At 40.7% G+C, this 24,540-nt stretch overlaps 3 protein-coding genes across 3 annotated transcripts; 2 read left to right on the top strand and 1 right to left on the bottom strand.

Annotated features, from left to right (window-relative positions):
* Window positions 1-39: 39 nt before the first annotated feature.
* LOC112454915 lies at window positions 40-11,886 on the top strand. The gene is made up of 20 exons (XM_025016551.1): window positions 40-410; window positions 557-976; window positions 1,194-1,654; window positions 2,124-2,305; window positions 2,419-2,816; window positions 2,975-3,152; window positions 3,369-3,580; window positions 3,933-4,114; window positions 4,212-4,339; window positions 4,659-4,793; window positions 5,554-5,685; window positions 6,152-6,278; window positions 6,808-7,370; window positions 7,594-7,968; window positions 8,219-8,609; window positions 8,947-9,281; window positions 9,635-10,551; window positions 10,946-11,082; window positions 11,170-11,348; window positions 11,489-11,886. The coding sequence occupies exons 2-20, from the start codon at window positions 579-581 to the stop codon at window positions 11,744-11,746; spliced, it is 5,688 nt and encodes a 1,895-aa protein (XP_024872319.1). The 5' UTR covers window positions 40-410; window positions 557-578; the 3' UTR covers window positions 11,747-11,886.
* On the bottom strand, window positions 11,804-17,146 carry LOC112454916 (RRP12-like protein). The gene is made up of 5 exons (XM_025016552.1): window positions 13,404-17,146; window positions 12,887-13,075; window positions 12,673-12,789; window positions 12,181-12,340; window positions 11,804-12,030 (listed from the first exon to the last, which is right to left on the bottom strand). Exons 1-5 carry the CDS (start codon window positions 16,885-16,887, stop codon window positions 11,934-11,936), a joined length of 4,047 nt encoding a protein of 1,348 aa, XP_024872320.1. The 5' UTR covers window positions 16,888-17,146; the 3' UTR covers window positions 11,804-11,933.
* Window positions 17,147-17,259: 113 nt separating this feature from the next.
* On the top strand, window positions 17,260-23,849 carry LOC112454920 (nardilysin-like). Its single transcript, XM_025016562.1, has 15 exons — window positions 17,260-17,311; window positions 17,439-17,817; window positions 18,472-18,566; window positions 18,697-18,842; window positions 19,302-19,415; window positions 19,492-19,687; window positions 19,759-19,964; window positions 20,049-20,219; window positions 20,620-20,963; window positions 21,072-21,572; window positions 21,716-21,866; window positions 21,945-22,093; window positions 22,271-22,649; window positions 22,852-23,338; window positions 23,598-23,849. The coding sequence occupies exons 1-15, from the start codon at window positions 17,260-17,262 to the stop codon at window positions 23,768-23,770; spliced, it is 3,543 nt and encodes a 1,180-aa protein (XP_024872330.1). The 3' UTR covers window positions 23,771-23,849.
* The last annotated feature ends 691 nt before the right edge of the window (window positions 23,850-24,540 follow it).

Raw genomic sequence — 24,540 nt, 5'->3', positions numbered from 1 at the left:
GGAGCCAATCACGTTCGACTGCTACTCAGCGGCTTGGTCTGCTGAACGCGCCCACGTAGGCTGAGTTCCATTTGGTTCAGTGGAAACTTAACCTTATCGATGGAGTTTTTGAACGCTGTCATTCCGGTTTTCTTGAAATGTAACCTTGAACGTGCTTGAATTTCTGACCATTTTGACATTCTGCAAAAAATAACAGTAGTAGATATGAAAACGTGTTGCGCGTAATATATGGGGCATAAATTTACGCATGTGCCTATACACATACGTACCCTCTCCAGATTCTAACATTATAATACGTTATAATAGGTTATGTATGTGTACATACATACATACATAACCTCATAAGAGGTTTCTGACGGACCGAGCTTGATGACATAAATATTCGAAATATTTAACAAAAAGAAAAAGAAGTAATATTATATTATTATTTACTTATCAATGTATAAATTAATCTTAATCTGTTGCCAAAAATTATATTTTTACAAGTGACGTTTGTGTGTGTTGTGTGTGTGTGTAAAGTGACATACATATTTAACATATTCATTTATTATTTCAGAAGAAACAGATAAATATTCAGCATGGATCTCCGGGCAATAGTGACCAACGAAAATTTATTTAAGCTGCAATGTTTAATTAAAACCACTGAGATACAGCATAGTGTGCAGTGCAAACTTGAAGGAACATTATTTCTCGCACTGGCAACCACGAACGCCGAAATTATTCTTTATTTCAAAAGAGCGTCCTCTTGCCTACCCGTCGTTAAAAAAATACCTTGGTTTCAAGGACCACATAAACAAATAGCTGCTTTTTGCTTTGATTCAAGCGGTCGTTGGTTGTTATGTGTAACTTTAGACGGTTCGTTGTACATCGTACCTGCTTTAACTTTAGTCGATGAAACGTGCATCGTTGACGAGAGATGGAAGACTGACGATGCGACATATATTCCTTTTGTGACTTCTCAGCTTTCTCATTTCAGGTACGTTACATGAACAAAATAATTCTTGAGTCGGCAGTACGTTTCAAGTTCCCAGTACTTTCTGTGTTATATAACGGTATAACATACGTTCTCGTCTCTTCTGCATTTGCTGTTTTTTATACAACGTTCTATTCCCATATCTCGTGTTCATCTCGTAAATATATAATTTTACAGTTACATAAGATTTCTTTAAATTCATATATACCATTGTTTTCAGACCACGAGCTGTTACATGGTGGAAGGATATGAAAATGTCTATGGATATAGGCATTGTAGGAACGGAATGTGGAGCAACTATATTTATAAATCTTCTAAATGGACAACAGCTAGGCATAACATATATTAATGAAAGTATAAGTGGACTATATATTTGTCGAAATGAATACAACGACGTTGCGTCTCTTTTGATAACCAGTAAATTTCAGCAGCAATGGCGTTTGCCTTTGGAACACATGTCTTTCAATCTTTTGCCCACGTTTGAAAACAAAGAACCTAATACGAACCAACTAAATTCAAATGGCACTATTCATGTTCATGATACGAACGTGGGAGATTCTGTTCCTACGAAGTCTAAATTACAAGAACTTAAACAACTCTCTGTTGAAAAACTGGCTATTCTTAAGCAAAAGATACGCGATACCAAAAATCAACCATTGGGGGAGAGTTTGCAGTGCCATGGTAGGTATACACGTTAAATATATTTAGAAAAATATTTAAAATGTAATATTAAGTATCTTTCAAGGGAAAAGCACGGGAACATTTGTATTACTTTTTTTTTATTTATGGTAAAAGAACATTTCGAATTTTTAATTAAAGAAGCAGACAACGTAGTTTTTTCTTTTAATTTACCCTTCGTAAATAAATACATCGTTGTACGATGCGATATAACATGCGCGTACAATGTTTTTTCCCTCCCTCCTCTTACGTTATATATCTGCGTGAAAAAAGACGTACATAGTTACGTATATCGTCACTTTTGCGCGATACTTTTGCCGCGGACTTGATGAAGAAACGTGACCGAGGAAAGGTCCACTAGGCCCGATTCAATGATAAATACATTCTGGGTGCATGGTTATCTGATCGCGCATCCGTACCATCCCCCAAAACATCCATAAAACTTTAAACGTGACATATATTAATATCACAGATGCTGCTGCAAGTATTGGAGAAAGCGGTACGGGACGTCCCGTAAACCTGGAAATATCGGAATCTAACGTAGGTTTTATCAGTCCAGAACCAATATCGAGAGATACCTTCCTATCTTTGCAATATGACAGGGAAGATCGACAATTATATACATGCTATCATCCTGTCACTAATTACATCACGGTAAGATCTTTTGTGAAATTTCAACTTGTCTCTCTTTCGGGTTTGCCTCCCTAGCGTTGAGCGCACATAGCATTTAATACGTTAGTCTTCCAATATAATGATCTCTGTTTCAGATACACGGTCCAGATCTAACTGTGGTACCCTTGTCAATGCACAAAATATTCGAGTGCGAAACTGTTCTCGTAGCGCACAGATTATTTTTTATTACCGACGTTAATCAACGTGCGATATATATAATATCCGATCAATTGTCTGAGACTCGTATAAACAGAGACTATCAATTTAATCCCGAGTCTGTTATCGGGACATTTTCTTTTAAAAACAATAAGGAACTGATACACGCGGTATACAAAGTAACAAAATTCGATAATATAGTACCGAGAAAAGTCTCTGAGGAGATCGAGAGTAAATGTACCTTACCTAAGAATGTAAGAGATATTAAAATCGAACCGCTTAGTTTGGATACATGTATAATTGTTACAAATCGCTGTGTATACCAAGTTGTTTTAAGGTCAGTTTAAAGTTCATCGTACGATGTATGTCATATTTTTGTCTCAGCCCGTGATGGCCGTGCACACGTCTAATACTAATTAATTTCTAAATATTTGTATATAATTTTTTTGCTACCATACACTGAGTGTGTTACTAACGTATTGTTTTTTACTTTAGAAAATCTCTTCTATCAGTTTTCATGGAATTGGTACTGAAGAAAAACGAGCTGCAAAAAGCGGGAAAATTAGCAATGGTTTTTGGACTAAATGGACAACACTTGTTGGAATATGTAGGCGATATATTTCTATCGAATAAAGAATTTTCACGTGCAGTAGCTTCATATAAGATATCTAAGGTAGATATTGGCCATATTGGATATATCCGAGAGAGAGAGAGATGACAAAATATTTTTTTCTTCCAAGATATTCCAAACAGAATACTCGTGTACTTGACGACAAGCTATCACGAACGTCAGAGATTTGTTGGGAAATTTTAAATGTTCTTAGATCAAAATGTTTTTTTACTTATCGATCATAAATACGTTGATCATTGTTCAAAATTTCTATTTCAGTGTAAATTATTGAAGAGCGTGTTAAAGTTTGCATCGATCGGCCATACTTCAGAATTATTAAGTTGTCTAACTCATTGTTTACTGACACCTGTCATTACTGAGATGCCTATTGCAACAAGGATACATTTGTCTAATTTATGTGTACTTTCCTTTATTGAAATGACACTGAGGGTTCGGTCGGAACAATCTAAAGCGATCTATAAGGAGTTCTTGTAAGTCACATCTTACACGTACATTTACAAAACATATTACGTTTCCCGGTGTAACGAGACATTTTTAATCGGATATCTAAATATATTTATTAACAACACGTTCGATGATTTTAAAATCTCGGAATAATGGCTTCGCGGAACGAAATGTTTCCCTCTTACGCGATATCCGCTTCCTTACATACGTTCGGTATACTTGACGCGATTTTTTTGTCACGTCAAAGCGTCTTTCAACTTTTTTCTCGCTTTTACTTTTTCTATCTTGAAGTTTCAAAAAGATATCATAGAAGTAGCGCGCGTGTATATAGATCATGTATGTAAAATTATATTTTAATCTAAAATTTTCCATTTTTAGATACTTTTTGTCCACAAATACATTCTACGACGACGTATTAGCTATTAATATAGCTGGTCAAACTTACCTCTGGGAGGTCGTGCATCACTTGGCTACACAAAGAAGTCTGTACAGTCAAATGTTGGATATTCTTGTAAAGGCAATACAAATATTTGGCACAAACGACCGTTATCCGAAATCATGTACGTTATACATGTGTAACGTTATGAGCATACATACATATACGTATAATTTTCCAAATAGTAGTTACAAATATGTGAATGTGTGTTTTTATTTTAGATGGTTTACTCATATGTTTAAGTGAATCTGATTTAATGCAATCGATGTTATTGAATTACGATTTAGCTAGATCTCACGTGTCATTTGTACGCAGTAATCTGCGAGATTCTCAGATCTTTGTGCTTCAGGTGAGTGTGAACCTTAACACGAGTATTCACTTGTCAAGTTACACAAATGTTTGCTCAACAAATTAACGTAATAACAAATATAAAAATTAAAAAACCGAAAATAAGAGAGAGAAAGCGATATAAAAATTTGTATATTGGGTATATTTTGCTTCTCTACGTTCATAGAATTTGCATGAAAACACAAGAAAACGTGTCTCGATCAAGTTAATCAAACGCGAGTACTTGAGTTTTAACGTTTGGTACGTTTCGTGGAATCGAAATAGAGTTTTAGAACATGTTTCAACTACGCGTATGCTCAACAGCTTGAAATATTCCACAGAGACTAGTAACATTGTATGATCCAACAAATCCAGTATTACGACCTAAATTAGTACAATGTAAAGCACGTCATAAAGTGATAGCGTGCAATCTACGATCTAATCAGTGTCATTCTATAGATTCTATGGATAATATGGTGAGTAGTATTTAGTTTCTGGTGTATGAGATGTTCTCAAGATTCGCACGCTAATCATTCATGCCGTAAAGTACTAGTTGTCGACGTGCTCAATGTTGATTGGAATAGAAAGAAATTTTTGCAAATTTTAAAATTACAGGTATACAAAAGGTTTTTTTTTTCTTTTTTTTTCTTTTTTTTTCTTTTTTTTCAGATGTGCTTCACTTGAACAAATTTTTAGTTGTACCACGTTGACCAAGAATGAGAAACTGCGTTTGGAAATTGTTTAAGAAATTGTTAAGACAAATAGCTCCGGATAAAAATTTCATTGGGGGAAAATCGAGCGAATTTTGGAATGTTACCCATACGCGATACCCCACATAGGTTGTTTTAAACAATGTCCTTTTAACGTGACAGATATTTAGCCACGTGATTTTCTTTGCGAGAATGTCGAGAGATATGGTAAAAGGTTTTAACATTGCACTCAACTTTCTATACTTCAAAAAGGTTGTCTGCCTTTTATTACCATTCCTTTTTGAAGCTCGTAATGAAGCTTATATTTTGTTATCTATTTTCTCTACTGAAACTTATATAAACTTACGTGGTCGGACGTACGTCCCCTTCGTCCTCATAGTTACGTACTCGAAAGAGAGTCAAGTGGTTTTCCGCAACTTTTCCGCGAAGAAAAGATTTGATTCTAAATCAGTTATCTTTGGTAAAAGGACATTTTTTAAAAGTGGTATTAGAACATTTTTCATCATATAACGAAAACATTTTATAGGATCAGCCTGATACCCTCGTGGAAGAGATAATAGAAACGTTTATTCTAGTTTTGTTGACTCTTATTCATAAAAAACGATTGTTAAACCCAAATGGCAAATATGCTTTTTTGTACGACGTGCACGTGCCGAAGGTAAGCACGGGTAAATCCTAATCCTAATCTAGGTATACGTCTGCATTTGGTAAAGGGGAAACGAGATTGTCGCTCCAGCTCCAGAAAAGTTTTTTCAAGTAGCGAAAGATTACTGAGGACGTCGCGTTAACTTCCTGTTCCACATATTTCAAAACATCTTATCAAAGTCTTCCTCAGGGAAATTCTTATTTTCAGATATTAATCAAACTTGACTCTATATATGTTTGTACGCAAACTAATCTCTAATAAAAGTAACGATGAAATCCAGTCTGCGTCAACGTGCGTGACGATAAAGCGCGTAATACCATATTGCTATTTATCCGATTCGGATATTCAAATATTTGTGAAGGAATGAGGAAGGATCATACGATCTCGCTTGTTATTTGCCGAAAATCACGTATCTCTGCGAAATTATCAGGTCGGCCTACGGAAACTGAATTATAACTTTACACTTTGATCTGTACAGGATTATTCGGAAGTGACTCCGCACGTTGATTTTAAGAGGAGATCGTTAAGTACTGGATTTTCTCACGTTGCGCTTGTTAGAAATGGTAATATCTACACTTGGGGAAGTTCGGTGCAAGGTTGTCTAGGTACGTATATTTGCAGGGTATTTAAAGCGTACGGCTACATCACAACGTTGTCAAAAATTAAATAAATGTAATAACACACACACACACACACACCTCAATCGGCCATCTTCCATTATCTTCAATTTTTCTTATAGATAAATGGAAAAAACAGCGAGAAGAGCGCACAGAAAACAACTCAAAAAATTGTTTTTCTACTTGAGAAAAATGTCTAATCTCAAATATTGAATGTTTAGCTTCTTATAGCTTCGCATCGAGATGAGCAACGTCCGTCACGTGATATATAATTTTTCAAGATTTTCTAGCAGCTCTGCTGTATTTTACATCTAAAAAATTCCATTTGCGTACAACGTGCATGTACAGATTGAAGATGATTGAAGATAACGATTGACGCACCTTCTTGTATTACATATGCTCGCGGCGTGGCCATTTGGATTTCCCTTGCCTGATCTCACTCAGTCTCATCAAGTTTCTTCACAATATAGTTATCCAATTCTTTCATTGATTAACACGTCGTTAATAACGTGTCTAGGTACGGGCTCCAGTGTTTTGCGATATGGGGCACCGCATGCCATATGCTTCTTCAAAAGTATGAAGATTGAAGTTTTCAGTGTATCGTGTGGACATTGCCACACCCTGGCAGTTACTAACAATGGAATATACGCTTGGGGAGCTAGTCAATTTGGCCAGTTAGGACTCGGCAAGGTGCTACAATGTTCGAGTCCGGAATTAATTACTTCGTTAGCGCAAGAGATTATTATCGACGCAGTAGCTGGACAATATCATTCTGTAGCACTAACCGCGGATGGCAGAATATTTACGTGGGGTTGGGGTGTTCACGGACAACTGGGCCACGGTAACACCGACGAAAAAGCTACACCATCTATGGTGAAAACTCTGCTTGGCGTAGTCGTGTGTTATATTAGCGCTGGATACGCGCACACTTTGGCACTATCGGTAGACGGTGTTGTGTACGCCTTCGGATGTAATGTTCTCGGTCAATTGGGAACAGGTGACACGGCCAAAAGTTCTATCCCGACAAAAGTCGCGTTACCCGACGGGATAACGCTTATAAGTACCGGATACTTTCATAATGTAAGTCGCTAGACAACAACATGCGTGACTTGCATGATGTATAGTTAAATACATTTAATCGTTTTATTTCTTTTCTCTTTCACTGCAAAATGACGGCCCGTGTATGCGCTCGTTACTTTTTGTAAAAAGAAAAAATAAATACATAAAATAAATCTCCGTGTCTGTAACCATTGATGAATAGCAAAAGCGATTTCATACGCGTATTTTATTCTCATGTTTGCAGCTAGCTGTCACTAATGCGAACAACGTATACATATGGGGCGCGAGTCCTCAGGTTCTCAGATTGCAAGCACAAGCGCAAAAAAAAACGCGTATACTAGAGCAACGAGATGCTACGGAGAAAAAGAGTAAAACTTTGGAGGAGTCGGAGAAACGTACAAATCTAAACGAAGAAATAAAGGAAGACGTTTTGGTGGATGGTGTACAAACCGAGTCTGCTCAAACAAAAGCGCGTACTTCCGATATAGAAACACAAAAGAGACCCGAGACTGAAAACGCAGATTTGAAAGGCTTCAACTTCGGTTTGACCGAAGAGAGTCAAGCACATTTGAAGCCATGTGTTGTCGATACAAGTTTGGTAAAAGGACAAATTACGCAGGTTCGTAATATAATGAGGTTCGTAATAACGCCTGAAATTTAGACGTTGCGCTTGTAATAATAATAATAATAATAATAATATAACGATGTAGTAGTAATGTAGTAATATTTACATTTACAAATATTTTTATCTTCAACGTAGACGCGGAGAATATTAGTTCGTGACGTTAGTATCGTCGTGTTAGTATAGTATAAAAGAATCCTGCATACTTTATGTAGATATGATGTAACCTGTGTGGTCACTTGTGCAGATATCAGCTGGGTGTCATCATAATGCATTGATAACAAAGGATGGCTCTTTATATACATGGGGCCGTAATCTAGATGGTCAGATAGGTAACGGCACGCGGCGAGAAGTGTCACGTCCAACGCCTTTATATTACAATTCCGCCTGTATTTTTGCACAAATACCCCCTAGACACAATGATTTTAAAAGAATGCAAAATCAATGGGACTTGGACACTGGCGCCAAGTCGACGAACTCACTGATAAATAATGGAACGGCGTCTGAAAACAATGGGAATATCAGTGACTCTACTGTGCGTACAGGAAATGCTGACCTGAATAAAGAGAGAATCAATCCTATAATTAATGCTGTTGGTATTGCTTGTGGATATGATTATACGGTGGCGATACAACCAGGTTACAAAGGAACAAATATATATGTATATATACGTGCGCGCTCTTGCATACTCACACGCAATATTCTTGATAGAGCTGTTTAAATAGTATTATCTATCTTAAGCTAAAATATGTGGCACACAAATAGTCTCGAATCTTTCGAATTCAAACTAATTTAATCAAGTGACTACGTATTTAATATGGTATTCCAAATTGAGCGAAGATTTAATTGAATTTTTATATTAACCGCTCTTCTCTCTTACGCACATACACAATGCACGGTGGCTTTTAATGTGGTTTTTGAAAATAAAAATTTCCAGCATTATAAATATATATTTCAATATGGTTTATCTTTTAGGGGGTACGGTGTTAGCTTGGGGTAATAACAGCAGAGCGCAATTGGGTCGCATTCCTGCGAAAGAGGCACGTGATGCCGACGATAAACTTGTATTGCTGAAATCATCGAAGCGAATAGTACGGCTCCCTAATGCGCTGCACATAGCTCTGGACATCCCTAGTCAAGTACCTGGCATTTCTACCCCAGTGATATCTTATCGTGCCAACGACGCATTTTCTCTCGCCGGATCCGTCCGTCCTTTGAGCGTTATCGAAAGATCACCTGGGGACGTGACACTTCATTATATTCTGGAACATTTCCACGGTTTATACAATTCTGCCAATATTATAGAAAAGGTGAGTTGATCCGCTTTATCGGGCGATCGATACGAGATGCGGCACAATGAAATTTAAAGGGAGAGGAAGGAGAAGAAAAAGAAAACGTTTATTTATCGTTTTAATCGTTCAGATTAATCTTATATTTGTACCGATTTGTCCGATTCTTCCATCGGAAGAAACACAAGACGCGAGATATCGTCGAGTTCTCCTCATTTCTTTTTTGCGAAGTGATATATGTGACACTGCTAACTTTACGATCAACGGTGTTAACGTGTATGTTTAAATTTTTAATTCGAAGCAAAATGTGTGGCACGCAACGATACTGTTGCTAAAAACGGCAGTTTTGTAAGGTAAAATTTTTTCCGTTCCAGTGTATCGAATTGGAGAATTATCAAGCTTGTTCTAAAATAGCAGCATTAGAAAATAACGTTCCAGCTGCTTTCACTTATCAATTGAAAATGTTGCATAAATTGAGCCTTCAGTCATCCAGAAATTATCAAATATCAGAGAGACAAGTTCCACATGAGAAAATAAACTCAACCCTCGAGACTAGCTCACCAAACGTTGATATGACGAGGGATTCCATGCTGTCCCGAGATATCAAGAGGAACACTGAATTATTTAATAGACAAGCGGAGAAGAATCTCATGGAATCCTTGGAAAACAGCGTTGCTCGAAGCTGGACGAAAATTTCGACGAGTAGATCGTTGAATAATTTGCAAACACTCGCGCAAGAATTATACTCTTTCGATTGTCAAGGTGGTTTGGAAGAATTATGCGGAACTCGAAAAGACGACGACGGTCTCTCGCTGAACGTTAACATTAACACTGACCACTCCGACACCGAACATTACGCTACGAACGAAGACAAACAACATCCACACGAATGGATCGAAGATCTTATTTTTAATGAAAACGCAAATTCGCTGTTGCAGCATAAAGACGTCACTCTACGTAACTCTGCGCAAACGTCATCTCGATCGGTCTGCACGAAAGCAAATCTGTCGATTGTGAATGACGATCGTTGCGACGTGAATGAAGAGAAGACTGTGTTCTTGGACAAGGTGTCCTCGCGTTCTCAGAGGAATTACGTAATCAATGAAACCATAAGAGCATTAAAGTTCTATTTAAAAAGTATTAATAACGAAGCAAATACCGTAAAATGTGAAATGTTGCAAAGTGCAATTGGTTTTTGGATCGTGCACAATTTACCGATGCAAAGCTTGGAGAACGTTTTTCTCGAACATATACATATCGTTTATTACCCTCTTGGATTATTACTTTTTTGGTAAGTCAATATTGCACTTTGCTGCATTACGCGAGCAGGACGTGTTTTTTCCTCGTGTTTTTCTCTTATCGCGTACTGTATACTCTCTTGAGTGTGATTTCGTTTATTTTTTATGATGCACACACAGGGATTCCAAGACTCGTGTCAGTTTAAAAGCTCAAATTTGCTCAACTCTGACATTTAAGCATCTTTCCGAATTAGAGAACAAAAGAAGGTAAAAAATATACACAAGATCCATGATGCTGTGCACTAAAACTGCATGCTGACTACAGATCAAGTATTGGTAAAAAGAAAACGTTTAGGAATCCCTGACTGGGCATGAATATTGGAATGAGACGAGACGGCGTGATGTACAACATTTTTTTCACTTTTCCATCATTATCTCACTTTACAGTCAGACGGCGACAGGAAGATACTTGAATGTAAGCAAAACGTACGACGAAGAAGGAAAGGCGTGCTGCGCGAACAGCTTATTCTCAATCAAATTTTGTCTTCGAGTGCTCGCGATGTTGATGCAGCGTATAGATGAAGGTTGCTTAGCTTGATATCTTTCATCTTTCAAAGTGAAGAGCTTCTAAAATTGATTAGCATAACGAAACGATAACTCTTACATTTCAGATGATATTATGCCGGAATACATTAAAATTTTCTCCTCTTTAATGGCGGACACGTACGGAGCACCTTTAAACGGATATCCAGGCACAAGTAGAAATAATAATCCAGAACAAATGATGCAAGGTATCGTCAGCACGGTATTTTCCGAAATGGAAGATTCCAGATTATTTACACACATTAAGGTAAATAAAATATTTTACCGAGATCTCCGTGTCAGACGAGATTTTCATTAGGCTACATACATATACGTGGTTTCCATTAGTTTCATCAAATTCAATTGTAATTGACTAATTGTAGTTGAATCTTTTTAACATTAAAACAGGACTCGGATACTATAAATCACTTGCTCACAACGGAAGAAGACAATATGATATTTACTTGCGGACACCGCTTTCCAATCTCTCTATACGAAGCAGATGTTATCCCGACGATGGAAACTGAATTATTAACATCTCCGTCGTTAACTCTTCCATGTACATCGCAGTATTTAGGAAACATGTTACCCCACACTTCTAAACCAGAGATTCTGTGTCCTTTATGTATAATCGGAGCATTGAGAGTAACGACGGTAAAGGATTAAAGGTATCCTTTAACCCTTTTGGTATATCACACTCGCATATATCCCACGTGGACTGAATTAGATTGGGAAATAGTGGTTACGTTCAACCATGTATTTGAAAATACGTACGTAATAATAATAATAATAATAATCGATACGTCTATCGTTGGACAATATTATGATTAACACATAGGATTGTTATCCGTTTCTAACGCTTTCTTCGTTTATTGCGTAAACCTGCGCGGGCGCCCTTTTTCGTCCCAGAAACTATACTCTGAAATTTGCCCGCATTTTTCTTCTTCTTTCTGTAAAGTGCAAATGTATCAATTTATTAATATATTAAGAACAAATTGAGAATAATATATATATATATATATATATATATATATATATATATATATATGTACAAAGTACAATGTACTTAATACTAAAGACCTAAAATCTGTTATTGTTACCTTTTGTTCAATATAGATCTCGTCAAGGGTACATATGCGTAGGGATCTGGTTTACCCTTCCTCTTAATATCTCCCCTGGCCTTGGTCGCACGATATTCCGAACCGGGTTCACAGTCTACTTTCGTCGCTTTTAGCGGTCGATGAATACCCGATCCACCGGCTGAAATTCAACAGAAAAATCAATACAACTAATATTTAGCTAGCGTACGAGCACGAAATCATTCGTCATTTATTGCAACACAAATGACGAATGATTTCGTGCTAGTTTCTCTTTACAACGACATGTTTTCTGCCAGATCTTATTGGCGATACTATTATACAAGTCGCAAATCCACGTTCTCGTTTATCCCATTAACGTGTCAAACATTGTCTTTTATTTCTTAAATTTCCAAAAGATTGTCTTTAAGGATTTATACAAGCGACACTTTTCTTCAAGTCACGTAAAGTCAAGTGTCTTGGGATACTCTGTACGGCGAAACCTTTTAAATTTACCTCGATATCTCGACGTTGACCGACTCTTTAGGCTCATCGCATCCAATGTACTTGAGCTGTATTTACGTTTTTTGCCAGCGGTCTTTGTGGTCACTACCGATACATCATCTTCGTCTTCTACAAAGTAGAAACATATACATATACACTCGTATATCGCCGGATGATACGTGCACTTTTTTCATGTCTGAACAAAGTACGTGTTTCAAGAACTTACTGTAATCGTCTTCCGAATCACTCTGGGAGAAAGAAGTCTTTCTCTTCTTCTTCTTCGTCCTTTCCTCCGCGTCGCTGTCTCTCTCGTTCGCGTCCCTAATGATGAGACGACCATCGGGTGCAGTCGCAAAGCCACGATCCTTTACCTTCTTCTCTGGAATCTTTAGATTCGACACACCCGGTTGCGTAGCTAAAGCGTACAAAAGAAACGAAATCGATTATCGCAAGACCCATGAACGTCAGCTACAACGTTCTTTAAGTTTGAACTTTATTCTCGCGTCTTTTTTAGGTTTTAGGTTTCTAGACGGAGACAGAGGGAACATCGTGTACATTGATATATAAATTAAAAATAAACTCTCTCGATCGACGGAGACGGTCGATTTTATAAATCCAAAGTTTGACTGTTTCATCGATCGGTCAAAGGGAGAACTAAAAAGGAAAACTTGGAAACGTGACGAAACCAGCTGACGCCGATGGGAGGGAGGGAGGGAGCGTGCAAATATTCGCCGTAAACCAACTTGTGATATTTCTAGCAGCTGCGGGATCCGCGAGATCGACTATATCATCTTCGGTTTCCTGAATCCAAGCGTCCTTTCCTGGGGTTCTTTTCTTGCTTCTCCTCGCTTCTTCTTCGTTCTCCGTAGCCTCAAACTCCTCGTCGCTGTCGGCCAATATCTCCTCTATACTTTTAGGTCCCCTCCTGACGAGATCAACGTCCTCGTCAGCCGTCTCCTGCTCCAGCTTCCTCGCTCTTTCGAGCTCCCGCTTCCTCCTCTTGGCGTCTTCGATCTTGTTGATATTCTTTAGTCTCTTATGCAGGGTCACGTCCGAGGCTGGCACCATGCTCGCGATCGGTCCGAAGCCGTACTTCCTTATCAGTTTGGTAAAGATGTCTCGCACCTTTTGTCGAAAGTGGCGCTTACAGTCCTCGGTCATTCGCGACAGAGCGTCGACTATCCGCGGCAACGTCGGCGCTATCACGTCGGACGGCGTGACGTTGAGGTAGACCTTGACGTAGGACAAGGCGGACTCGGCAATCTCCCTCGTAGGACTGGTCAGAATGGTGCAAGCGTGTCCGAGGATCTCAGCGACGATCTCCGTGCCGAGAGAGTCGTTGTGACGATAGGTGACAGACGCCAGAGCGAGGAGACTGGCGCTAACGTAGGCTCGTTCGCCGCTCAGGCCCACCATCAGCATATCCGCGTAGTCTTTGAGGTGCGCGGGCTCGTTGAGGAATCTCTCGGCGATCGCGTTGAGCAGCTGATACGCCGCGTCGCGACACCTCTCGTTTATATCCTTGACGCAGAGCACAGCTTCCGGCACGACGGCCTCGAGGAACTTGGTCCCCTCGAGCTGCGGGTGTCGTCTGACGAGATGCGCGAGGCACCGCAGACGCGCTCCTCTACTCGTCCGGACGACGCTACTCGCCGAGGCGATCAGCGTCTTTTGAATCCGGCGCCGGTGCTCGTGCAGGAACCGCTCGCAGATCTCCCTCTCGCTGCCGCATATCTCCTCGAGGAAACGGTAAGCCTTCTTCTGCTCCTTCCGCTTGGTCGCGTTCTTCAAGACCGGCACGCACGCGTCGTAGTACTTGCTCAGCCTGTCGACGTCCGTATAGCCGATCAGCGCTCTCGTCAGATCGTAAACGCTCTCCTTGAAGAAGTCATCCGCGTCGGGCTCGTCGAGCTTGCTCAGCGCTCGATCGAACAGCTCGTTCGCCAAGTCGCTGCTCGCGATCGTCACGTAGGTCTTGATCGTGTCGTACGCGGCGAGGCGCACTCCCTCCTCGTCCGTGCCGCTTGGTCTCGTGGTGTACAGATTGAAGAGGATCGGCAGGTAGTTTTTGGCGAAGCGAGCGAGCTCGGCGCGATCGTCGGCGTCGGCCGCCGCCTTGACAATCAGTTTTCTCAGGGCGGCCATCGCGGGTAGCCTGAGGTCCCTCCGGTCGTTGATGGCTATACCCAACAGCTTGGCGACGTGTTTAAAGTTGTCCTTGACGTCGCTGGCGTCGTTGCATATGCTCGGCAAGATGGACCAGATCTGCGTTACCAAGCACTCGTACGTCTTTCCGTCCGCGGTAGACGCGGTAGACGCGCTACTCGTCTCGTTCGCTTTTTCCTCGCAGTGCCGAGCGATCGGCAGCAAGACGTCCTTGAAGAGGGCGATGGTGCCACCGGCCGTCGTTACGCAATCCTTGAGCAGCGGGATCATCCAGCTCGCGCGTCTGAGATTTATCTGCTGACAAGGAGCTGGTGGTTGGTTTTCGTCGGTTCGAAGAGGGAGGATGTTCAACACGAGCCGAGGCCCCATCGCCCGGATCGCCGCCCCGATGGCGTACTCCGCCTCACGGTTGTACGCGAACGCGTGGAAATCTCGCAGCGTGCCCAGGGTCTCGACGAGGTTGCCGAGTTGCTCGAGTCTTCCGGCGCGGGCGGCGAGCTTACCGGCGACTTGGAAGAGCACGGCTGTAAGGTGAAGGACGTGGCGCCAAGCTCCGAGATAGCGATAGCTCAGCGCCTCGCGCAACGTCTCGACGACGCGCCTCAGGATGGGCTCGTATCTGCCGACTCGCTCCTCGTCCTCGCACAGGCGTGCCACGCCGTCCCGTAGAATGGCCTCGACGGTGTGCGACGCGCCGGCGACGATCTCCGTCCTGTTGGACAGCAAGAGCCCGACGCACCTGTCGAACATTTCCGGCGTAAGGTGATGGAGCGTCGCGAGGACGTCGACCGAGGAGGTCCCGACGGCCAGGCGCACCAGGTTGCAGTGAGCCTCCCGCATGACGGCCAACCACGCCAAAGTCGGCTGCGTGTCGTCCGCGGACGGCTGATACGCGTAAAGGGCCTTAATGATACTTGCGTTTTGCGGGAAAGGTAAGGTCGCCTCCGACGGCCTCGCGACCAACAGCCCGTGCAGCGTTTGCAGGCAGCACGACGTTATCAGAACGTTGTTCAACGTCATGATGCTCAACAGACGTTCGCAGATGGTCCTTACGTGTGACTTGGGCAACTGCGACATAATATCTTTCAACAGGGTGAGGATATGCAGAATAGTGGTGGCTCCGAGCGAGGAGCCTGGCTCGCAAGCGGCGTCGAGCTGCGCGACGCAGTGCGTCGCGATATGTCCCGCGGCCGGATGGTGAGTCGGCGGCGCGAGTGCGGGTGCGGGCGCGGGTCCGGGCGCCTCGCTCCTCATCACGTCGCTGCCCCGTAGAATGGCGCATATCCCGTGCTGGGCGGACTTGCGGACCTTCGGCTTGGCGTGTGTGACCAAGGACAGGATAGTGTTGAGCAGCTGCGTCGTCGAGGGCGCGATCCAAACGGCAGCCTCCTGCGCTCTCAGCAACACCGAGAGGCAGCCTATGCAATGTCGCAGAACGAGATGGTTCTCGCTTACGATCGCTGACCGCTCGAGAATCCGCAGGAGAGCCTGACTCGTCGGGCCGAATTGCAAGTTGAGGACGTTCCTCGGCACCGTTCTCAGACACATCCCGAGCAGCGAGAGGGTCGCGGCTACGGAGGTGTCGTCCTCTATCGCCTCCAAAGTGCTCATCAACGCGGCAAAGTACTCGGTCGAAGTCTCGTTACCACCGTTCTGCTTGATGACCTCTGTCACGGCCGCGAGCACCGCCAGCATCTCCTTGTGGACGATCGAGCTCGATTGAAAGCGGGCGAGGAACCTGCCGAAGGAAAGGTTGGAGCACGCGCTGTACGTGGTGGCGAACGTGTCGCACGTGATCGCCGTCCTCCCATCCTCTCGGTCCTCTCGGTCCGCGTCCAGGTTGAGCTTCGCGAACTCAGGCTGAATACCTTGGATGGCGTCGTGCTTCCGTAGGTCCTCCTTCGTGATACCTGGCGTGCCGGAGCCGGGGAGGTCCTTGAAAAACATGCCAGTCGCTTGCTCGCGATACTTGGTCGTCGCCGGGTTGGAACTGGAACTCTGGCCTCTTGCCCATCGCTTCGCCTTCTTTCTACTTGCCAAACGAGGCGCCAGCTTGCCCATCTCTATCTTAATCTTACGTTTCTCTCGCTTTCACCTCGTCTCCAACTCTTCTAACTTGCGGGTCGCGTTCGACTAGCCAGGACCCAGGACGGAGACTGATCGACGTTCGACGTCTCGCAAACACGGATGCTGAATGATGCTCGCCGTCCTCGGTCCTCGGCGAGTTTCGATCATCGAACGGATCGGAAAAAAATCGAAGGAATAGAGGTTAGCTACAGTCGTCCCGCATCACGCATGTCGCACGTGGTCGCACACGCACTCGGCAGTCTCGGCACTACGCGCACACTCGCACAGTGCACAGTGCACACTGCGCGACTGGCGACTGCGCGCAAACACAGACAAGACAGACTTGGCCGCGTAGTCCATTGGAAAATGACCACGCGTCACGCGTGCGTGGTAAATCTGCTGAACGCGTCCAAATGCGGTCATTCTAAAACTGGCCAGAGAATGTGCAATCTATAGTCATTAATATATCTATGGTTTTTCGAGCTTTGTTCGGCGTCGGCGTGTGAGCGGTGTGAGCGGTGTGAATGTGAAGTGTGAGTTGTGAGTCGTGTGCGACACGACTGACACGTATTCACACGTATTGACACGTACGGCGTGTGCGGAAGCGTGTGTGATATGTCTTTATTTCTTTCAACGACGGTTCAACATTGCCAGATACGTGTCTAGATTTGTATCGAGTAGAGTGCTGAAGAATACTGTGTCCAGTTCATTGAAAAGGAAACAGAAAACGATTCGTACGCCTCGTGCATATTTTCCGATCGGTTCGTATTACGACGATCGATCTACGTTCACGCCTGAAATCCTACGCGTCGATATAATGCCAGAGGTGGAGCGTACGACCGAGGACGGCGGGGACGATGAGCGTTGCCAGGTTGAATATCTGGAGACGCCGGTCAAGTCGGAGAACGACGAGAAGGAATATAGGTGAGAGCCTGAGAGCCGGCGTGGCGTCAGGCCTCGGGCCTCGGGCCTAGACCCGGACTGCCCAGTAACAAACAATAAACATACATTCGATCGAACGTATCTTTTATTTTTTGAGAGAAACTCCATGACCCTTTTTTTCCGGGATAGGATTTGTTTGTCACAAACTGATGGTTGCTCCACGTCGCAGGGAGACATTTGACTCCGATCAGATTTTCCTGGAAATATTATTTTGTGACTGTGTTATCTAATTTGAAATATACTGTAGACACGCGCCTACTAGTGTAAACACGTGTAACATATTACTGATAGTTTCAGTTCTCCACGTTGCTCCATTTGTTTGGAAACGACGTTATGCTCTTTGTTGTGTTTTATCATCACGCGTATATAGCTTAGATAGAATCAGGCATGCTTGTCTCTTTAATTTTATGTACGAATAAGATATATCAACTTTTGTGGCACGCACGTTTGTACGTTATTTAAGATGTATATTATTTTTTATTATTTTGATATATTTTTGAGAGTCCATTTGAGTAAGAGTATTTCTTTATTTGTTTACGAACGTGTTGAATAATATATATTAAATATAATATATTTTACCACGTTTCACTGACTTCCATTTATTCTATTATCATTTGTTTTCTCTTCCAACGTTAGAGTCATCAGATTACCAAATGGTTTAACAGCTTTGCTAATATCCGATGTACATTCAAAAACGTGTGCGGCTCAAGATGAAGATGATCGGGATAAAGGTATAAGCCATGGATCCAAATATATTACGTTGAAAAATAGGATATGTAACAAATAACATATAAATGTATGTGTACATTCATATGAATACGTATTTATAAAGATGTTTGTGTCATTTTTTAATGGGTATAGAATCCAGCGAAGATGAAACTGAGGATGAGGAAAGTAACGAAGAAGATGAAGAGGAAGAAGAGAATGACATAGATGATGATGACGATACCAGTGATGACGATGAAGATTTTTCAACACTTAAACGAGTTAAGAGAGATGAAAAGAAGGTACAAACAAAACGATGTGGTTTGCACTTTGCGGACGATACTTTGCGTCACTTTTTTTTTACATAATCTATCATCAAAAATTCCGTGAGGTTGTAATATTGAAGATGGACCAACAAAATCATAAAATGTCTTCTCAAGACCTAAGAGTATCTATCGTACTAACACGAAGATAAGAGACCTAAGAAAACCTGTCAGTTTTATCACAAGTTTTGGTTTGAAAAATTTATATTCTCTCCCCATCTTCAGGAGGGTTTCCATACGTATTTCTATTTGCCGTGGGATCATTCCCGTGCGTGTCCTACGTTTATTTCTCTATTTAACATACCATATTTCATATATTGACTCGAACAGATCAACGCAAATACCGTGCGTGCATATGTGTATCACGACACATATGTTTCTCTCAAATACGTTATTCAGTTTTATATATATATATATAATATACACTTTTTTAAATAGGCAGCATGTGGCTTATGTGTGGGAGTAGGCAGTTTTAGCGATCCACCGCAAGTTCCAGGCATGGCACATTTTCTCGAACACATGGTTTTCATGGGATCCGAAAAATATCCACAAGTATTGAAACATGATGCGTGACGTAAACTCGTACTTGCGTGTACATTTAAATATTTAAGCATTATCTCACCTGCAGGAAAACGATTTTGATGCATTTATCAGTAAGCGTGGTGGCTTTACCAATGCCTCAACGGATTGCGAACATACAACATTTTACTTTGATATCCAAGAGAAACACTTGTTCGCAGCACTCGATCGTTTTGCTCAATTTTTCATTAAGCCCCTGATGAAGAAAGATGCTATTACACGGGAGCGAGAGGCTGTAGAAAGCGGTATATTATATAAATCATACGCGTACGACTGTTGCCGCAACTTGCACTCTTGATACATCACGCTTATATAGAGTTTCAGTTGGCCTTACCTTGTGACGATAATAGAAAGGAACAATTGTTCTCCTCCTTTGCCCAAACTGGTCATCCAGCCAACAAGTTTATTTGGGGTAATTTAGTGACGTTGCGCGATAATGTGGATGACGAAAAATTGTACGAAGAACTTCACAAATTCAGAAAACGCCATTACAGCGCTCACAGAATGAAGTTAGCTATACAGGTACGTTGGTTTGAACGTGCGACGCGAGACGCCGTACTTCATAAATATTAATATAACGTTTCAACGAGATACGTTTCTTTATAGGCGAGACTACCGCTGGATACATTGGAAAATCATGTTACAACTTGCTTTGCCGATGTACCGAATAACGCGTTGCCTCCCGATGATTTTACCGAGTTTAAAGGCGGTGTTTCTTTCGATACTCCTGCTTTCCGAAAAATGTATAAAGTTAAGCCTTTCAAAGATGTCAGCCAGGTATGTGACTAAAACTTCCAACAACGCACGAGTTTACGATACGAAATCAAGTCGCATGGAAACATTTTACTTTTGCACTGGATAATACTTTCAACTGAGAACTTGTATTCTTTTTACGAGAACGGTGGATTAAAAAATTTTCACGGACCATAAATATATAAGAATATTAACGTTCGACATCTTTATAATCTTTTTCTTCGTTCGTATGTTTCTGTGGTGGCTTTGTATGTCACAAATTTACTAAATTTTATTTTGTTCCTCTTGTCTTTGTAATATTATGCGTGTATTTATATATTTAAAATGTAATATTACATATAAAGCTAAACAAAAACTTTCAGTCAAAAAAGAAACTGTCTTTATATACTGACGAAATATATAAAATAAAACGTGTCTTTTGCAGCTAGAAGTAACATGGACAATGCCTTCGTTACTTGATCTGTACAAAAGTAAACCACATCAGTATGTCTCATGGATTATTGGACATGAAGGAAAAGGTTCTTTAATTAGTTATCTACGCAAGAAGAAGTGGAGTCTCGATATGTTCAGTGGTAACAATGAAAGTGGTTTTGAACACAGCTCCATGTATGCTTTATTAAAGCTTACCATAGTACTTTCCTACGAGGGACAACAACATTTGGAGCAAGTTCTAGATGCGATATTCTCCTATATCAATTTAATGAAAAAAGAGGGTCCACAGAAAAGAATTTACGATGAAATTTCAAAGATTGAAGAAAATAATTTTAGGTAAACTACGTTTAGAAATAAATACGTGTATAAATGATTGCGTGAGAAAGAGACAAACCGTCAAAACATGTGTGAGATCGTGCTCATACTTAAGACTTTTTTTTCCAGATTTGCCGATGAGGAGGATCCAGCAGATTTTGTGGAAGATTTGTGTGAGAGTATGCATTTCTATCCGCCCCGCGATTATATAACTGGAAACGAGCTTTATTTTGAATATAATCCAGAAGCTATACAAAAGTGTTTGGATTATCTGGTACCAGAGAATGCGAATATCATGATCTTCAACGAGGAATTTGACGGGGTTGAACTGACGAAAGTCGAGCCGTGGTTCCAAACCAAGTATACAGACAGCGAAATACCAAAAGAATGGATCGAACGCTGGAAATCAATCGAACCATTGCCAGATTTTCATTTACCATTAGCGAATACATTCCTTCCCAGCGACTTCTCCTTAATACCGATACCAGCGGAGGTTCCCAAATATCCTGTAAAATTACACAATGATCATATATCGGAGATTTGGTATCGCGCGGATCCCAAGTTTCGTTTGCCGGAATGTTATATGAATTTCCATTTTGTTTCCTCCCTCGGGGTTCAGTCGCCAAAGAAGTAAGTACGAGCATGAAAAATGTGATACGCAGGATCATGGACGTTATTAATTTTTACTTGCGTATCAATATTATGATTTTTATATACGTATTTGTATCTTATTAAAAAAAAAAAAAAATGTTTACATTTTAATGATATTTCAGTACAGCTCTCATGGAAATGTACTGCAATGTATTGAAATTGTTATTGATTGAAGAATTATATCCAGCTATAGCGGTCGGGTTTGACTATAATATCAGTAGTAGTGAGAAAGGTATTACAATAAAAATAAATGGATTTAACGAAAAACTACCGGTAAGTATACGTTCAAAGTGCGCGTTGGAGTTATAAATACACGTTCGAGATACATATTATTTTACTTATATTTTGCAGCTCTTATTGATGACTATTGCAAAATACATAGTGGATTATCCAACCCTTGTTACAGGAGTACAGGAGTTGAAGGAATTGTTTGAAATTGTGAAAGTGCAACAGCTTAAGACATATTACAACACATTTGTAAAACCTGGAAAACTTGTCAAGTACTGACTATTTATTATCCAGCATTACGTGCGATACGTCTAAAATTTTTACATACATAAAAGAAACAGTGATACGTTCAATATTACGTATAACACGTAATATTGTAACGTCACGTATGTCAACGTACATTTCTACCACGTACGCAATAACATTTGTATCTTTGTACTTTTTTGCAGGGACGTGAGATTATGCATATTGAAGCTCGTCCATTATACACACGTTGATACCCATGCTGCTCTACGTAATATCACGTTTGAAGACTTCCAGGACTTTGTGAAAATCTTCACCGATCAACTATACATTCAGTGTCTTGTGCAAGGCAACGTGACGCAGGATGCTGCGATCGAGAGTGTACAACAATGTATCAAAATAATTAATTGCGGTCCTTTTCTCTTTGATACGATACCGCAAGTGAAAGTCACGCAGATACCCTTGGGCACATGCTATTGCAAGTTGAAAAATATCAACAAAATCGATGCAAATTCCGTAGTGACAAATTATTATCAAGCCGATGTCATATCGATTGAGTTATCAGTGTTAATCGATCTGATGATCGTAAGTAACATTGTTTCGTATATTTTGAATGCATAGAATCCTTGGTTTATATTCATTTATATTCGTATTTATTCGTAGATATTTAAAACATGAAAATTTTTTAAATGTGTGTCATATTTAACGTTAAATATAGTAACGTAAACATGAATAATATAGTATATCTACGTGTCGCGATCGATTTCATCCGCACTTCTTTTCACAGATGATAATGGAAGAACCGTTATTCCATCGGTTAAGAACTCAAGAACAGCTTGGTTACTTGGTCTTCTGTAATCTTCAAGATACCAACGGAATTTTAGGATATTCCATTACCGTTCACACTCAGGCAGACAAATACACAACCGAGCACGTGGACCAGCGGATCGAAGAATTTCTGAAATCGTTTAATAAGATTTTGGAAGATTTCTCGGAAGAGGAATTGGACGATGTCAAAGAGGCACTAAGAAAATTGAAACAGTGTGCCGATATCGATTTGGAAGAAGAAGTTAGCAGAAATTGGACTGAGATCACAAAGTGGCGATACATGTTTGACAGACTCGAGAGGGAAGTGCTTGCGATAAAAAACATAACGATCAACTGGCTGAGAGAATGGTCTGCACGGCACACACTGAATGGAAGTAACTTTAGAAAATTGAGCGTGCACGTGGTAGGAACTGATCCGAAGGAAAGGGCAGTTGAGAAAGCGAGTGGTGAGTAGATGACACGTTTCGATAGTCGTTGTCTCACGTATCGTCATCTGCATGATAATATCTGTATTGGTACGACGTGCTGTTTGAATAAATTTAATTTACGTTGAGACGGAAATGTAAGAATAGTCCGGAGACGGTCCCTTCTCTTGTACGTTCGATCAGAGCGAAGAGTGTTGATTTGCCATCATTTTATCCTGGCACTGTTGACGTCGGCTTAAGTTCCTAAAAACAAAATTTAAAAAAATTACGTATGTTATAGATACTGCAGAGGCGAACAAGAAAGCACAGTACTTCTCCTTGGAATACATAACTGACGACCAGCGTAAGGAAACGCAAGATCATTATATTACTGACGTAGAAGCGTACAAGAAAAAACTCTGCGCCTATCCAGTGAGTGAGGGGATTAATCCTCTCAAAATGCTAAATAAATGATACTTAAAAAATAGTATATTGATAATAAAAATGATCGTGCAAATCGTGCTGCCTGATAATAAAGTTCTTTTTTTATTTATTATACTAACTCTCTATACTATTATAATAACACAATAAAATGAGACGTTACACGTAGCTTTTCATGTAACACTCTGGACTTATTGCCTCTACATTCCTTCCGATAAGCCATATTATAATAGTTGACATTATTAAGAATATTTTGCACTTTGCAACATGGATGATTCGAAATCAATAAAGTAAAAATATACGTTGCACAAGCGAGACACAACGTACGGAAAAACACATCAACGTCGACATTAAATGTATAAATAAATAAATTAAAACTATGCGATATTAAGTATAAAAAAATTCGAATGCAAAGATATATCAAAAGATGATTGTTTTTCCGCGACGTAAGGAACACGTTGTGACGTTGTCCTCAATATTCATCTCATTGAACACGTAAAGTGAAACACAGACATAGAATATGTGCTGCAAAACAAATGCGTAATGAAAAATTATATGAATTGAAGGAGAAAGAATTTGTGAATTTCAAACACTCGAATGATATATCATACAAGACGGGATAAATATAATTAGATAATTAAAAAAAGAAATATATGACATATGTTCCGAAAGAACGTACGCGTGATATATAACTATAGAACATAAACTATTTACAAATGAAAAAAAAGGACAGTTGAATTCTGGAGGAGCGACAGAACTGGGTCAAAAAGGATTCTTCCTCACATCGAAAAGAATCAAACGAA

Source organism: Temnothorax curvispinosus, unplaced genomic scaffold (assembly GCF_003070985.1).
Source record: "Temnothorax curvispinosus isolate PA1 unplaced genomic scaffold, ASM307098v1 QBEX01005549.1, whole genome shotgun sequence".
Taxonomy (NCBI): Eukaryota; Metazoa; Arthropoda; class Insecta; order Hymenoptera; family Formicidae; genus Temnothorax; species Temnothorax curvispinosus.
This window is presented reverse-complemented; position numbering and strand designations above follow the sequence as displayed.

Coding starts and splice junctions, on each gene's coding strand:
- LOC112454915 (XM_025016551.1), top strand. CDS start 579: ATGGATCTCCGGGCAATAGTGACCAACGAAAATTTATTTAAGCTGCAA. Junction 4,340..4,658: donor CTCAGATCTTTGTGCTTCAG/GTGAGTGTGAAC, acceptor AATATTCCACAG/AGACTAGTAACATTGTATGA. Junction 6,279..6,807: donor TTCGGTGCAAGGTTGTCTAG/GTACGTATATTT, acceptor TAACGTGTCTAG/GTACGGGCTCCAGTGTTTTG.
- LOC112454916 (XM_025016552.1), bottom strand. CDS start 16,887: ATGGGCAAGCTGGCGCCTCGTTTGGCAAGTAGAAAGAAGGCGAAGCGA. Junction 12,341..12,672: donor GTCAACGTCGAGATATCGAG/GTAAATTTAAAA, acceptor GTTGAATTTCAG/CCGGTGGATCGGGTATTCAT. Junction 12,031..12,180: donor AGATCTATATTGAACAAAAG/GTAACAATAACA, acceptor TGCACTTTACAG/AAAGAAGAAGAAAAATGCGG.
- LOC112454920 (XM_025016562.1), top strand. CDS start 17,260: ATGACCACGCGTCACGCGTGCGTGGTAAATCTGCTGAACGCGTCCAAA. Junction 20,964..21,071: donor ATTGAAGAAAATAATTTTAG/GTAAACTACGTT, acceptor TTTTTTTTCCAG/ATTTGCCGATGAGGAGGATC. Junction 21,573..21,715: donor GGGGTTCAGTCGCCAAAGAA/GTAAGTACGAGC, acceptor ATGATATTTCAG/TACAGCTCTCATGGAAATGT.